This window comes from Grampus griseus, assembly GCF_964374135.1.
Source record: "Grampus griseus genome assembly, chromosome: 10".
NCBI classification, from domain to species: Eukaryota; Metazoa; Chordata; class Mammalia; order Artiodactyla; family Delphinidae; genus Grampus; species Grampus griseus.
The window spans coordinates 60,553,624-60,571,012 of NC_139004.1; the positions used below are offsets into that span (position 1 = coordinate 60,553,624).

Consider the following 17,389-nt stretch of genomic DNA (forward strand, 5'->3'; position numbering starts at 1 on the left):
ACTACCACATTGTGAAGAGACTGATCCCTCCCTTCCCCAATACACTGACAAATTTAAGGACACAAGCTGTATGGTCATCTCAATAAGATGAAAAAAAAACCAAACAGATTTTAATTGATCAGCTGGCTCTATTCTCCAAGGACACTGCCTCCTCTCCCCACCCAATAAGGGCAGGTCGAGGACCACAGTGTGGGAGTTAAGGCTGCATGTTATAGGACCTCATACAATTTCTGGAAGTGGGATGACGTAGGAGGTTGTTGCTTCTTATTTCAAGGATAGACCAGTGACGTTCCCAAGTCTCAAATTTATGGCGATATTTTCGTTGTAATAATAGCTTGCCTGAATTCTTTTCTTAGCTCACTTTAATATGAGAGCTACTTAATTGATTCTATTACTCTTTTAACTGAGACACCAGTTATTTTTTTTTACATTCAATATGCCCATATCATAGTTTGCCTACTATGGTAGGTAATCCCAGAACGATGATGTCCTTATGTCACAGGACTGGACAAAGCTCTGGTAACAGCCTCATGCTCTTCATGTTTTGTCAGTTTCTTGGGCCGTTGGGTCTACATTTTCAAGACTTTTGAGTTTAATCACCTTTCTTTATTGGAAACATTTTCTTTATTTAATGGGTTTGCAATACTGGTAAAACAATGTAACCCAAGATTCAGTTCCTTCTTTCCTCCCTCCCTTCCTTCCTTCTTTCTTTTGACAGGATTGTATCTCATCTAAGCAAAGAAAAGAAGAAATATTCATGTGTCAAAATAGTAATAGCTTGCATTTATTGGGTGTGCACTATGTACCAGGTCAGGGCTAAGTGCTTTCCAGGCAATATTTCTATTTACCTTGGCCTCATTTAAAATTCTGGACCACAAATCCCAAATGGGCAGTCAGCGCCACACTTCTTACTGCACTTCCTAGGATGTTTTTCTTCTTCTCACTCTGTACAATGATGATTTCATACATCTTCTCTCTTCTCAAACCCAAATTCCATCCCCTGTGTTCCTTCTCAGCTGATGACCTTGTTCATATTTTACTAAGAATATAGAAGCAATCAGATGGAAACAAACATCATCCAGTCACCAAATCTCCAAATCTCACTGTGTTTGTACCTCTGCTCTCTGCCTTGCCAGCTTGTTACCATGGATAAGTATCCCTGCTTTCCTCTTTTGCCCTTTCAGAGATGTTTCTCCTGGAAGTATCCCCCTCTCCCTCTTGCATTTATAATATCTCTATATAGAGAGAATTAGTTCCACCAGGATGCAAATATTCTCTGGAATCTTCCATCTTAAAAGGACAAAAACAAAAATCCCTTTGACTTATATTCTTTTCTTGCCAGGACCCATTTCTCTACTCTTCCAAAGAGTTGTCTATCATCACTCTCTCCACTTGCTCATGACTCATCTCTCCTTAACCCCTCCAAACAGGCTTCCACATCCACTGTTATGCTGAGACCATCCGTGCCCAAGTGTGCTTGACTTCCATATTGCCAACCCAATGCCATCTCACTGTTTCCATCTGACTTGGTCCTCTCTGCAGCATTTGATGAAGTGAACTGCTCCTTTCTTCTCTTGGCTTCTATGACATCACCCTCTCTTGGTTTTCTTCCATATCATTGGTCACACTATTTCCAAAGGAGTTGGAAATAGTGACTCCTTCTCTGCTCAAACTGTGCCTACGTGTTTGTTAAGATAAGAGGAAAAATCAGGAGGTGGTGTGTTGGAAGCAAAGGGAAGGAAGTGTGCCTCCCAAAGGCTGGGTTATGAGTGGTGGTCACCAGCAGAGGACAGTTGAGCCCAGTGGACAGGCAACCCCACAGCTGCATTCAGTGGCATCATGGTGTCAGGATGAGGGGGATAGCGCTGAAGTAGAGGAGGCAGCTATTTCCAAATATCCATGACACCAGGTAGGGTCTCAGATCTCTTCCACTTGGGTTACACTGGTTATCATGAGCTACTGGCAAAAAGGAAATGCATTAGAATTCCCCTTGTGCTAAAGAAAAATAAACATGGAGAGGAAGTTATTTTGCATCAAAAGCATCTTTGAGGAAGGGAAACAAACATGGAGAATTATGTAAATAAAGCCATTCAGCTTTGAGAAATGGGTAGGACATAGAGAGAGAGTGAGAAAACAGATTAAATAAAAGAAAATCTACTCTTGAGTTCAGCTCACCTCAATCCCCTTTGAATATTAGGCATCTTTAATAATAATACTTTTCCACAGAAACATGAAAATTTGCAGAGCTGTCAGTAATAGCAGTGAGTTTGGAGGGCAATGTCATTGCTTCTTGGAGTATAATTCCAAAATAAAGGACCCTAGGCAATATAATGGACAATATCCTCAATAGCATTTTTTACGGTAACTGCAGAAAGGGATTCCATGTGGTTTTTTCTTACAGATGTAAAAGAGTAAAGACCTTCACCCTCTTAGAAACAGTTGTGCATCTGTCAAAACTACCCAGCCACGAAAACCAAATCTGGCTTTTCAAAGTAAACATGTTATTTTCTATATAATTGCTATAATTTAGCTGTGGGGACATCACTGACCCATTAGCAGAAAAAACAGATGGGATGAGATTTGTCTTCATGCATGAGCTAGGATGTTGTGAAAATATTAGAAATTATTAGCCATAAACTCAGTCACCAGGCTGTACAGCCAGAATGCTAAGTTACAAATAGTGGAGGAAATGGTACAAGCAGTCCATGAAGGACCTCTCTTAGTTACTCAGAATGATCATTTTAGATGTCTTTCACAGTAGCTAATTACAAAATGTGGAGATTGCAAAATCAGTTCAAGCGAAAGTTTGAGCAAACTTCAGAGCAAGAGAAAGTACTTCTAATGCCCAAATCTGTTCTCACTGTTTCCGCTAATGGAGCTGCCACTGACCCAGCAGCCTTGGCAGGAAACCTGGGGACCTTGCCACTCCTTTCTTCGCTCCTCTCCACTCTTTCTGCTTGGTCTCTGAGTCACCTTCCAACTCAGGAACACCTACTTTCAGCATCACTAGTGTCTTGGGCAAGGGTGGGGAGGTGATTAGGGAGTAGAATTGTGTGAAATGTTAGGATTTTGTAAGGGGGATGGGGGTTGGCATGTGTATTCCTTAAAAATTTTTTTAAATTGAGGTATAGTTGATTTACAATGTTGTGTTAGTTTCAGGTGTACAGCAAAGTGATTCATTTATACATATATATATATATATACATATATATATTCTTTTTCAGATTTTTCCCCTTATATATGATTACAAGATATTGAGTATAGTTCCCTGTGCTATACAGTAGGTCCTTGTTGGTTATCTATTTTATATATACAAGGGTGTATCTATTAATCCCATACTCCTAATTTATACCTCCCCCCTTTCCCCTTTGGTAACCATAATTTTGTTTTAAAATAATTAATTAATTAATTTTAAAAAATAATTAATTAATTTTTTGGCTGCGTCGGGTCTTTGTTGCTGCGCTGGCTTTCTCTAGTTGTGGCGAGCAGGGGCTACTCTCCATTGTGGTGTACGGGCTTCTCATTGCGGTGGCTTCTCTTGTTGTGGAGCACGGGCTCTAGGGTGCGAAGCCTACAGCAGTTGTGGCTCGTGGGCTCTAGGCATGTGGGCTTCAGTAGTTGTGGTGCACAGGCTTCGTTGCTCTGCGGCACGTGGGATCTTCCCGGACCAGGGCTCAAACCCGTGTCCCCTTCATTGGCAGGCGGATTCTTAACCACTGCACCACCAGGGAAATCCCCTAATTTTGTTTTCTATGTCTGTGAGTCTCTTTCTGTTTTGTGAGTAAGCTCATTTGTATCATTTTTTTTTAGATTCCACATGTGAGTGATATCATATGATATTTCTTTCTCTGTCTGACTTACTTCACTTAGTGTGATAATGTCTAGGTCCATCCATGTTGCCACAACTGGCATTATTTCATTCTTTTTTAATGGCTGAGTAATGTTTCATTGTATATACGTACCACATTTTCTTTACTCATTCATCTGTCGATGGACATTTACGTTGCTTCCATGTCTTAGCTATGGTGGATAGCGCTGCTGTGAACATTGGGGTGCGTGTATCTTTTCGAATTAGAGTTTTCTCCAGATATATGGCGTGTGTATTCTTTCTTTTTTTTTAAATAAATTTATTTGTTTTTGGCTGCATTGGGTCTTTGTTGCTGCACGCAGGCTTTCTCTAGTTGCGGCAAGCAGGGGCTACTCTTCGTTGTGGTGCGCGGGCTTCTCATTACGGTGGCTTCTCTTGTTGTGGAGCACGGGCTCTAGGAGCGCGGGCTTCAGTAGTTGTGGCGCATGGGCTTAGTTGCTCTGAGGCATGTGAGATCTTCCCGGACCAGGGCTCGAACCCGTGTCCCCTGCATTGGCAGGCGGCTTCTTAACCACTGCGCACCAGGGAAGTCCCGGCATGTGTATTCTTAAAAAGCACCCCAGGGAACTCTGAGTATCCTTTCCACCCACACAGTTCAGAGCCTCAGGGTGTAATACAGATGCTCAAGATCATAGGGAATCCAAGTTCTTTTGCAGCAGGAACACATTTTCCAAATCCCAAATGTGTCATTCAGTCAAAATAAAGGAGCAAAAGGCACCATGAAGGAGCCGTGAAGGAACAGGAAAGAACAGAGAACGAGCCAGACTCGTGGATTTGAGATGCTCAACACAGATCTTTGACCCCCGCCCTTCCAACCCGCCCAGCCTATCTTGTGCTGGGTACCAGCCTGGCAAAGCCTAGACACTAAGACATGTTGCTGAATTCAGTGAATTCAGTGAGTGAATGTGTGTTTATAATCTTCACGTGGTTATCTCCATCAGGATGTCTCAGAAGCACCTTAAACTCAATGTGACCCAACTTGATCCTTTTATCGAGATTCTGCTCAACATTGTGCTTCCATTTCTATATTGGTTAGTGCAATCCGGTCATGAAATCAGAGCCCTGATGTCTTCCAGTCTTTATACTACTTGACTGCTCAGTAGCCACTCATTCACTTCCTTTTTAAACTTCCTTGTTTCCTGAGACATCATTCTCTCCTGATTTTCCTTCTACCTTTCTGACTGCTCTTCCCTCTGCCAGTCCAGTTCTACAGGGCCAGGGCCCTCGGTCCTTATCCTATTTTATAAGCTCCATCAGTGATGCCATCCGTAGGCACAGCTTCTAGCTCCATCCAGGTCCTAACAGCTTTCTGATCTTTAACTTCAGCCTGATCTCTACAGTTGTGGATCCACCCACCTCCCAGACCTCTCCACTTGACCAACATCTCAAATCAAACATATCCAAAAAGGAGTCTTCCTTCCCCAGCCCCCAGCTCAATGAATAGAACCAGCCAGAGGTCTGCGTGCATCCTTCGCACTTCAATCTTTTTCACTATCCATATCCAACCAATTCCCAAATCCCATTTTTGCCTCCAAAATGTCTTCTGGATCCAACAAAATTCTCCTTCCTCACTGTCCTAATCTAAGCTGTCTTGATTTCTTCCTGGACTCTATAGGAAGTCTCCTAATTTGTCTATCTACAGTCTCTTTGCCCTGATACAATATGTTCCTTACACTAAAAATTCAGAGCTATTAAAAAAAGTAAACTCACAAATCTGCTCAGGTCACTTCCCTTCTGAACTTTTCAGTGTCTCACCACGAATCATGGATTAGACAAAATGCACCATATCAATCCAGACATGCACATAAATGACATATATCTGTATGAATGGGATGAAGATAGGGAAACACACAAAATGCTCTATATACAAATGAAGGAGTGGATCATGTAACTAGGTGGGGAATGATATCTTAACAGTGAGTCCCAGTGCTCTGAGCAGGTAGAGAACTGTCTCTGGGTAAGTGATTGGGGCAGAAAGTGGGACACTTATGCCCTGAGTTTTCAGTGGGGTCAGGGCATCAGAGAGGCCCTAGGAGTTGGCCACGCCATTCTGTAGGTCAAAGACGAGGAGTCGGGGCACAGGAGGAGACTGGTGCTGCGGGGGGAGCCCACTATTGTTTGGAGAAAAGACTTTTGAGGAACAGGAAGGTCTAAATTAGATTTTCAGCTACTAGGTGATATGCTATATGCCCCTGCTCCCCGACTTCTCCCCCACTCCCAGCCTCTGCCAACTCCTGCTGCCCATCAACCCTTCAGTGAGGTCTACTACAGGGCTGGTTGATCTCTTAGTTGTTGCTGTTGTTTTAAGTGCAAATGGTGAAAGGGTTAAACTTCCCTTCTGGATTGATGCAATACAAAACAGAGGCTGCAATAAGGACACAAAACCGTTGATCTCCATAAGTACAAATTCACAGGCTTTTGGGAAAGTCTTTGGGCTTTAAGGGAAGTAGAATTAGCAGTTTGAAGCAGTGTAGATTTGAACCTAGATTTTTTGTGGCATGGATCCTACTCTTACCTCCAACCATCTGGGCTACACTAGGATTCTCCTGGGCTGGGGAGGGATCAGGAACCATCAGAGAGGACATGACTTTTGAACTGAGCCTTCTTAAAGGATGGGTAGGAGTTTTCAAAGTCAGAGAGGGAAGCATTCCAGAGGACTGAATATAATGTGGGAAAATGCAGAGTTGAGAAAGTTCCTAGTTTTAATGGTTTGTGACCCACAGAGGGTAGATGGGGCCCTACCAGGAGCTATGGTCCAGAATTATCCACCGTTACAGCCCAGCTCTGACGATGCCTGGAACAGACTTTCCAACCACATTTAGATCTGTCTTTTTAGCATTAGCCAGGACGCCCACTTTCCCCTGCAATCAAAGACAGAGTGGGGGCAAGGGGAACAGAATCCTAACTGCTTCAAGTCAAGGCTGGGTGACTTACTCCTTTGTCATTAGACAGTTCAATGATCAATGGGCACCAAGCTGACAACTGGCCAAGTGGCATCAGCAGAGCTGTTGTACCACAGACAGTCAAAATTTCAACAGACCAGGGTCACTAGGAAGAATGGCTACTGGGCACAGAAAAGACAATACAGTGTCATTTAAAGACAAAGAAGAACCTCTCTTCTGCCAGACTGAGGACAGCAACTCATTCATCACCAGGATGGTTCTACAAAGACCCAAATTACAAACAGGGTGGAAGCACTGATTCATAGAGTCTGTTTTCGGTGGTAGAGCATTCATGACACACGGTCTGCATTTATCAGGGCAAAGAATACTTGTCCAGCCTTTTCCTTTTAAAGATGAAGATCTTTTTCTGACTTCCCATTGGTTTGTCATGAAATGAATGAAATAGCAGGGAAGAATAAATCAGAAATGACAGTCTTGAAAGTGCAAATTATTGTCATTACTGGGAAGAAAGAAAGGGCATGTTGAAGACAGAAGTGAAATGGGAAACACCACCACCACTGCCGGCAAATAGTCCTTTCATCTTCAATTAAGTAATTACCACATTGTTCAGTGAATGAGGACAGCAATTACATGACTTTTCATCCTGTCACCTTGACACCTAGCACCTCATGGTTGGGGCATATCCTGGCCCTGGGCCAGCACTGCCCCTTGTTGTTTGATATACACAGTACATGGAAGAGAAGGCAGCTCTCACAGTCTGAGGCCCCCAGGCCCCCAGTCCTGTCTCTCGCTGAGCAAGTACAAAGCTGAGAACTCCGTGAACTTGGTGGCACTGTCTGGGAGGTGCCAAAGGCATACTCCCCAGATTTGCTATGATGACAGCAGAGGACAGACTCTCCTGGAGTCATGGAAGATCTTACGAGTTGACAGGAGTGTGGGGGGTGTTTGGTGCACTTTTCCTGCTCAAGTAGACTTCCCAGAGGCTCTTAGGTTGCTGGGTCTGTAAACTGCTGTGCCTGCCTGGCTGGCTCGCTCTGGGCCCTATGATACAAAGGAAGGCAAGGCTGGATAGAGGAGGGGGCTGTTACCTGGTCCACCTGGCTCACAGCCTGGCTCACCTGGCTCTACAAGCAGAGATTTAACTTTATCCACTTCAAAGAGCCACAAGGAAACTTTATTGGAAATCCCCACTCCTCAAGGCTGCCCACTGGGTTGTTTCCAGGCAACAATAACTTGATGTCTCTCAGAAGTTCAGTTAGGATAGCTGGGTAGTAAGTAGACATTTCCTCCCTGTGCTGGGGAGGAGAGCAAGGGAAACAGGCAACACTGACAGAAAGCTTTTCCCTAAAGGGATGGATCAACACTCATTTCAGGGCTCAACCAATAGATTGGGTCTCTCTGGATAACCTCCTCACCTCTGCCCTTCTCGCAGCTGCCCTTTAAGCACTGGGTTTGATCTTGAGAGTTAGCATTGTCCCTGATAGGGGTGACGGTGGGGACTAGCTGGAGGGGGAATTTGAGTCATCAGAAGTTTACGAGGTTTTCTAACTAGTAGGTGGTCTTTAAACTTTTTGGGCCACACATCCCACCAGTAAAAACTGTTTGACAATGCACCCCCAAAATATGCATATTCATTTATAAATTACTTACATGTACTTTCATCTATCCATATATTTAATATTGGTAAATCTTACTTCCAGATAAAAAATAAGTATAAGTGAAAGGACTAATTGTTCTTTCACATGACCTCAGTGGACCATCTTCTGTACCTCTTGTGTAGTCTGTACCCCACTTTGGAAACTGCTCTTCTGACCTTTGAGTACCCCAAGTTCTGGCTTTTCATGGGCAAAGGATGAAGGAGAGAGATCCACACAGAGAAAAAATGGTTCTCGGCTGAGCACGTGGGTTTTGTTCAAAGAAGTCAGTGAAAAAAGTGAGCATCTCAGCATCTTCCCTGCCTTATCAGTGATGGCAGGAAGGAGTGATGGCACCCAAGAACTCTGTGTTAGTTCTTGGACAGCTTAGAGACAGTGTTTTAAGAGACTCGCTAAACTAAGCCAAAGTTACTGGTGTCTCACTGGGGCCTGCAGGTCGTGAGTATCTGTGGATACAGGGGCTTGTGCTTTTGGATTCTGGGCAGCAGGTGCCTGGACCGTTCACTGCCACCTGGGGTTGCTCCACTGTCTTTAGAAAAGAGGGGAGGGTGAAGTAGAGGTTTGGGAGAGCCTTTTGCTTCTCCATCTTGGTGTTGAGATCCCTCCTATATACTTTAGTGTTGGGAGGATGCTCACCCCAAACCCCAGGATGGGCATGTGGGTGCCTGTTGGGCACCATCTTCAGTTGAGTCGCTTGGGCATGGTAACCATAGTCTAAAGCTAGGACCACCATGGCCAGCCTAGGTGAACCAAATTTCTTTCAAGCACCTGCTCTGTGCCAGGCTCTGCATGGGATGAATGGAGCCCACTTCCTCAAGAAGCTTTCAGGTCAATGCAGGAGAAAGATAATCAAACATGTACATGCAGTGCAGGGGATGTCTTAGTTTGGGGTTTCCCCAAAGGAGATTCTGTGTTGAGTAGTTCATTTGGGAGGTGACCTCCAGAGTACATGCTGAGGGAGGGAGAATGTGAGAGAATGAAGGGAGAAAAATCACAAAAGAAGCACTAATGAACAGGTTACTGCTGTGGGTACCTGGACCTCAATTCTGCAGGGGACGCTCTGAGGGACTCTATCGAACCATGCTATTCAAAGTATGACCAGCACATCAGCATCATCTGGAAGCATCATGGGCCCCACCAGGCCTGCTGAATCAGAATTTGCACATTAAAGTTTGAGAAGCACTGCCTTTAATCTTTCATCTTTATCAAACATGATAACTTTGATATAAAACATATTTCTATATTTGGGGACTTGATTCTACCCAACTGGATCCTTCTGAATAACTTCTTTGAGGTTTCCAATATTTGAAGTGGATATTAAAGTTTTCCAGTCCCTTGAAAGCTCTTTAAAATGCAACTCCATTTACCTGCACTTTATCATAATTATAACTCAATCGCAGAGACAGAAGGCTCACGCAACCAACTGTTCTGTAAAATGCAAATTTTGTATGGGAAATACTTCCCCTGGGAGAAAATAGAGTGGCTGTCATTTGGAAAGTTATTTTTAAAGGAACGCACCAAATGCCTCCTGTCCTTTAAAGTTTTGTTAAAAATTTCAATGAATACAGGACCCTTTGTGAAAGATCAACACACACACACACACACACACACACACACACGCAGAGAGAGAGAGAGAGAGAGAGAGAGAGAGAGAGAGAGAGAGAGAGATCCTTCCAAAAAATGTAACAGAAGTTTCATATATCATGGAAGGTCCAAAGCAAGTAGCTCAATAGTTGCTTATACATCTTTTATATTGGCAAGTGATTTTACTTTTTTTTTTTTTTTTTTCGCGGTACTAGGGCCTCTCACTGTTGTGGCCTCTCCCGTTGCGGAGCACAGGCTCCGGACACGCAGGCTCAGCGGCCATGGCTCACGGGCCCAGCCGCTCCGCGGCATGTGGGATCTTCCCGGACTGGGGCATGAACTCGTGTCCCCTGCATCGGCAGGCGGACTCTCAACCACTGCGCCACCAGGGAAGCCCATGATTTTACTTTTGATATTCACTCATCTTCATTTCATCACTAACACAAGGATTAATCTAAGGTTATAAAACTAATTTTTCACATAGTGTATCAGTTAGCTATTACTGCATAATAAACCACTCCCAAACTCAGTGTTTTAAAAGAACAATGATTTATTCTTGCTCTCATGTCTACAGGTTGGCTGGGGTGGCTTTGATGATCTCTGCTGGGCTCAGCTCAGCTTGGCTGTAGGTTGGATCTGAGTCTGTTCCTTGGACCAGTGGGCTGCCTGTGGCTTGTGCTCATAGTGAACGGCAAATATAAGTGGACAAACCCAACTCCATAAATATATTTCAAGCCCCTTATGTAGCTCTTTTTCTAACATCTCATTAACCAAAGCAAGTTACATGGTCAGATCCAAACCAAGGTTTGGATAATGCTATGGTCTGAATGTTTGTGTCCCCTCAAAATTCATGCTTTGAAACCTAACCCCTAAAATGATGATATTAGGAGGCAAGGCCTTTGGGAGGTGATTAGGTCAGGAGGGCTCCACCCTTATGACTGGGATTAGTGCACTTTTAAAAGAGGCTCCAGAGAGATCCTTTGCCATGTGGCGACACAGTGAGAAGTCTGCAACAGGCTTCCACCACAACCTGACGGTGCTGGCACTCTGATCTTGGACTCCCAGCCTCCAGAACAGTGAGAAATAAATTTTTGTGGTTTATAAACTTCCCAGTCTTTGATATTTTGTAATAGCAGCCAGAAGACAGAGAAGTGTGCTCCACCAACCATGAGGCAAGTCACATGGCCAAGCCCAACGTCAGTGGGGTGAGGTAGTGCACTCCACCCAGAGTTAGGGGGTTAAGGGAGTGAATATTTGCAGCACAATAATCTCTTCTACTATGAGTACAAAAATTGAGGCACAGCATTCGGCAAAATAAATCATGGTGCTTATATTAGAATGATTTTCTTATTCCAAGAGAAAAAGGAGGAAACCAGTATTGAGGACCCATAGTTATCAAACATTCTGCTGAGAGTTTTCTCATGTGTTACCTCAATGAACGTTTTAACAACACCATGAGGAATATATTTTAACCCCATTTTACAGATGAGGTGATAAGCCACAGAGCTGGTGTGTGGAATATCAAAGAGTAGAGCCTAGTGTTTCCTGGCAGCCTTCAAATGCTGTGAATATTGGGTCACTTTTTTTTTTTTTTTTTGTCATGGCAAATCAAGCACCTATTTCTTAGGGGAAAATACTGTCTTTACTCTGTTCCTATTTACCCCAGAAGCAAGAAGAGCTGTAAACTTTCTATGAGTGTAGCTGCCCATCACTCTTGACACTCAAATTGTTGACCCAAACCAGTTCTCTTGAATACTCGGAGTGTTGATGCAGATTGGCTGCTCAATACAAGGTTTTTGGGCTTCTGGGTTAGGGAGACTGAATGCTCGGGTAACTGGAGTGTGGCTGGACCCTCTTGGCTGTCTTCCATGTCTTGCTGTCCTATGGGAATACGGTCTGGGGGTTGGGTGGGTAGAGAAGTCAGGAATTCTTGGTCCAGAAATGTTGCCTGAAGAGGATCTCAGAGGGTCTCCTAGTGTTGTTCTCGCAGCCAGCCCCATCTGAAATGCCCCACCAACCTAAGTGTTAGCTTGTTTGTTATGAATGTTTAGCAAACGTTATTGTGCCAGGCACATTAATGGTAGTGTAGACAGAGGTAAACTGAGGACAGAGATGACTGGATTTATCCCATGATCTGTGTTTTTGCAGGGGATTTTGATGCCCACTCAAGCTTGAGTATTACTGCATTAGCCTATCAGGCAGAGGAGGCTCTTGGCTTTTTCTCCTTCTCCTCCTTCCCCTTCTACTTCTTCTCCTTCTCCTTCTCCTTCTTCTTCTTCTTCTTCTTCTCCTTTTCCTTCTCCTTCTCCTTCTTCTTCTTCTTCTCCTTTTCCTTCTCCTTCTCTTTCTCCTTCTTCTTCTTCTTCGTCTTCTTCCTCCTCCTCCTCCTCTTCCTCCCCCTCCTCCCCTTCTTCCCCTTCTTTCCCTTCTTCTTCTCCTCCTTCTTCCTCTTCTTCTTTTTTTAAACTATAGTTGACTTGCAATATTGTGTTACTTTCAGGTGTACAGCTTCAGATTCTTTTCCATTATAGGTTATTAAAAGATCTTGAATATAGTTCCCTGTATTATACAGTAAATTCTTGTTCTTTATCGATTTTATATATAGTGGTGTGTATCTGTTAATCCCAAACTCCTAATTTATCCCTCCCCACTTTCCCCTTCAGGAACCATAAATTTGTTTTCTATGTCTGTGAGTCTGTTTCTGTTTTTTAAGTAAGTTAATTTGTATCATTGTTTTAGGTTCCATATATAAGTAATACCTTATGATATTTGTCTTTCTGACTTCACTTAGTATGATAATCTCTAGGTCTGTCCGTGTTGCTGCTCTTGGCTTCTATTCATATTTTTACTCCCTCATTCATTTCAGCTTAGTGGTTGGTTCTTAGTCCCATTTGGGGATGGCAGGGGCCAGTGTCTGGGCAGACCAGCCTCAGAGGACCAACAACTGCCTCTGAGCCTGTGCAAGACTCTGGGAGAGTCGCTGCCTTGCTTGCCACTCAGCTATGTGGTCCCTGCAGAGGTGGGCAGGGGCTTTTCCACTGATGTCCAGGCTTCCCTCCAGGGTCTCACCCAGGGTTCTCAAACTTGGCACCACTGACATTTTGAGTTGGATAACTCTTTTGCTGTGGGGGGCTGTCCTGCTCACTGTAGAATGTTTAACAGCATCCCTGGCCGCTATCCACTATATGCATGCCCTGCCCCCACCAAGTTGCAACAGTGTCCCCTGAGGCACAAAATCACACTGCCCCTCCTCCCTGCTTTGAGAACTGCTAGTGTTACCTGAGTGACCACTTAGTGGAGGTGGCCCTGGGAAATTCTGTTCTCAGTAGAACAAGCAATGGAGAGGCGAGTGGTGTAACCGGAATGAACATGGGGTGTGGGGTAACCATGGCTTTGAATCTTGACCCCTCCAATGACTACCCCTTCTTCACTCCCACTCTTCTCTAACCAAAAACAAAAACAAACAAAATAAAAACACACACACCCACAGACATTATTTCCGTAAATGACTTTTACTTCTTTATCATTTCTCTTGACAGTAATTCTTGGCAATGTGCATATAACATGAAGGCAAGCATACTTTCAGAAGTCATCAAAGATATGGTCCTATTGGCCTCATTTTCTCAAACCATTAAAATATTTTCATTTATAAAAATTAATCTAAATATAAATATTGACACTGAAGATCAAAGTCACTTGATGACAAAATAATTCATCTGGAACTATAACATATGCTTATGGATTTTAATAGTAAATTAAATCTTTGCACTTATTTGGCACAAGGAAACCTTTATAAAAATTCAAATGCCATAGAGCAGGCTTCTTCTTCTTTTTGTTTTTTTGCAAGGCTTACACAGTACACATTTTTGTCAAAGAAAACTGAGTATTTTAACACTGTAACACAACAATAGTTGCTTTTCATGCCTCTTAAAGAAAACGCTCTATTTGGAACTCAGATCTTTTTGTTGTGTTTTTAAATTTTGTATTTGTTTGCTTTTAGTAACACCAACAGAACAAAAAGCCAAAGATTTACTTTATTTCAAAGGAGTCATTTCTGTTGGATAACACATACACAGCATCAGCAAGGAGTATTACCAGAAGATAGGTAGACCCCCATCAGGAATGGATCATAACACACATTTCAGCCGCAAGTCAGGTCTGGAAATGTGCACAGCAGCAAAAGATAGTAGAAGTAGAAAACAACACAGAATGAGGCTTTGTCAGGCATTCGAGTTATAATTAGCTTAAAGGTCTGACTTTGGCAAATTAATCACTCTGGCCCTCAGTCTCCAAATCTGAAAAGTGGGGATACCTACTGAATAGGGTTGCTATTAGGATTAAAATGAGAATAACATTGCCTCCTTCAGAGCAGTCACTTAATATACGTCAGTCATGCTATTCCCTTGCCTCCCATGTTTTGCCTTCTTCCTCAGATTCAGAATTTATCAGGAGCAAATTTTTTAAAAGTTGCTAATGCTTAATTAATTGAGTGAAATTCCAGTTCCATTTGCTTTTATAAATACACTGTAAATAGTCATGCATGTGCTACCACACACGTGGAGTTAGTGTCAGCTCTTGCGTCTGTTGAATTCAATTTGTCCTTGCTTTATTCAGACATGCAAGTTTTCTCAGGTCTTAACCATTTTTATCTTTAAGGTCATTTTACTACTTCTGCTGAATATTTATTGGGAAATAAATTTTGGAGGACGGCGTTTCCTTGTGTGGCTATATCCTGCAATAATCCAGTTACCTAAACCTCATTTAGATGCAGTCAGTGCTAAACCACACCTTATTGATTCTAGACAGAGTGCTAAAGTTAAGCCAGTGGTGGGCTTTTGCAAGCCTCTCCCCGCTTCAGAGCGAGGAAACTCTCAGCGAGTCCAAGGAAGAACCCTGAATTCTCGATGAGACATTGTTTCAGATAGATGTGGGCCAGCATGGGTGAGTCAGAGCTTTCGGTCCTGTGGCTTGTGACTGCAAAGCAATGGGAGGAACTGGTGGTGTGGTGGGCTAGGAGCCAGCAGGAAGGAGGTGGCTGGAGGGACACCTTGAGAGTTGAGGGCTCCCCAAGTTAGACAGCCCCTAGTGCTCACTACAGGGGTTTTCACTTTTCTCCTTAGCATTTGTAGGACAAAGATGCTTGTGAGAGATTAATAAGAACTGATGAGTTAAATGTTAATACCCTTCACTCCACTATCCCCCGACCCCAACAATATATTTTGGGATAAATTGTTGACATGTAATACTAGTTGATTCAAAGGGATTAAAAAAGGAAAAAAAAAAAGGTCTTAAAGACAACACGCAGTAGCAAAGCGAACAGGGAAAAGATGCATCTTTTGAACTGGAGCTCTACTGTTGGAAGCCAGCGTCTTGGTTTTCTGTCTTGGATTCTCCTGGGAGCCTAAGGCAGAGAGTAGGCAAGACCTTGATGCTGAAGTCTGGGTCTGCTTTCTGGCTGAGGTATCAGGACAGCCCTGTGCAGGGGTGCACTGTGGCCTCCCCACGCCCTCTCCTCAGGTGGAAATCCGTACAGTATTCGATGGCTGTTGGGTCAAGGCACTGTCGTGTACGGCCGGAGGCAGTGGGTCACTGGCAGTGGAGTTCCATGGTGCTAATACCTCACAGCAGACTCCAGGGTGGGCTCCTGAGGGGAGAAAATGAGCAGATGCAATCAGCCACTTGGTGAAAGTGAGGAGAGGCCATTAACAACAACGTCTGCTGCTTTTTTTATGTTGTAAAAGGTATTCATGCCCATTGACCGGTGAAATATTTCACAGTATTCAAAAAGTGATGCATTTCTTACATGTACTTCTTAATCCATCTGAAATTCATTTTGGTGTATGGAATAAGGCAAATTGATTCCCTTCCCACTGCATCCCGTTGGCTAATTTCCCAAGCAGAGTTTTTAAAAAAAATAATCTATACCTCCTCTACTGGTTCCTAATGCTTAAAAAGTCATATAACACATTTTCATATGTGCCTGTATCTATTTCTGAGCTTTCTATTCCATTTCATTAATCATCAGTTTCTGTACAACTTTTAATTGGTTTTAAAATCTGGCAGGAAAATCACTTTAATTTTGCAAAATGCTCTTGTCTATTCTTTCTGATTTATTCTTACATGAACTTTAGTTCCAAGAAAATCCCACTGAGAATTTTATGAGAATTGCATTAAACTATAAATTAATTTGGAAAGAAATGAACTGTTGGTCGGATTTATTAATCAGTTTCTCAATATTAAAGGTATTGGTGGATTCCTGTAAAATTTACCTGGTAATTTATTATTTAATGTACTGCTGCATTTAGTTTGCTGATTTTTATTTAGCATGCCTCATCTCTCTGAAGAAGTACTATTGGTTTGTGGTTTGTATGCGTCTGTTTGTGCCTGTGTGTGTAAGATGTGTACATACTTACCAGCCCTGTCAGCCCTTTAGCTGTTGGGGTTTTAACAGTTTTACAACTTGAATCTTTTAGTTTTGAAATTTTTTAATCCTCTGGAATATTTCATATTGCATGAGAATTAGCTCATAAAAATTAATCAGCAAAACCTTTTGGCCAGAGAAGCTTTTTTGAAGTTTTAATAAATTTTAAAATTTTATTTAAGTCAGTTTTTACTGATATTCTGATTTATTCTGATTTTAATAGAACTAAGACTTTAAAATTTATTAGCATAGATTTACATCACATTGTATATTTAAATAAAAAATTCACATCTCTTATTTTTTTATTTCTTGGGTTTTTTTTCTTGAATTGGCTAACAAAAATTTCTCTATTTTTCCAAAGAATAAGCTCTTGGATTTATGATCATTTCTATAGCTTTTTGGTTTTAATTGGTTTATGCATTTATCTTTGATGTCTGAAATTCAAAGTCTAGTTCACTTGTTTTGCTTCTTCCTTCTTTAATAATGAAGAAAAGATTTAATACTGTGAATTTGACTCAGTGTGGTTCAGTATGTATCCCATTTGTTTTGATATATATAATGTCTTCATTTTGTAATGCTCTGTGGATTAGCTTTTTTCTTTAATCCAATAGTTACTTGGAAATATGTATGAGATGTGCACGTTGTGTGTGTGTATGTGTATACTTGTGTATGTGGGTGCACATGCTTTAAAACTTCTGAGTAGGGTTTCTGACTATTTTAACTTTTGTTCTAATTTTCTAGATTTGCTTTATCCAATATGGTAGACACTAGCCACAAGTGGCTGTTTACATTTAGATGAATTTTAAAAAAATTTATTTATATTTTATTTTTGGCTGCATTGGGTCTTCGTTGCTGCGTGCAGGTTTTCTCTAGTTGTGGCGAGCAGGGGCTACTCTTTGTTGGGATGCACAGCCTTCTTATTGCGGTGGCTTCTCTTATTGTGGAGCACGGGCTCTAG

At 42.4% G+C, this 17,389-nt stretch overlaps 1 protein-coding gene across 1 annotated transcript in view; it reads right to left on the reverse strand.

The window, feature by feature from the left end:
* Positions 1 to 13,549: 13,549 nt before the first annotated feature.
* MYRIP (myosin VIIA and Rab interacting protein) overlaps positions 13,550 to 17,389 on the reverse strand; it is a 220,482-nt gene continuing 216,642 nt past the window's right edge. Inside the window, exon 17 of the mRNA XM_082664731.1 lies at positions 13,550 to 15,654. Coding sequence (XP_082520857.1) covers positions 15,622 to 15,654 — 33 coding nt within the window. The 3' untranslated portion in view covers positions 13,550 to 15,621. The remainder of the gene's footprint in view (positions 15,655 to 17,389) is intronic.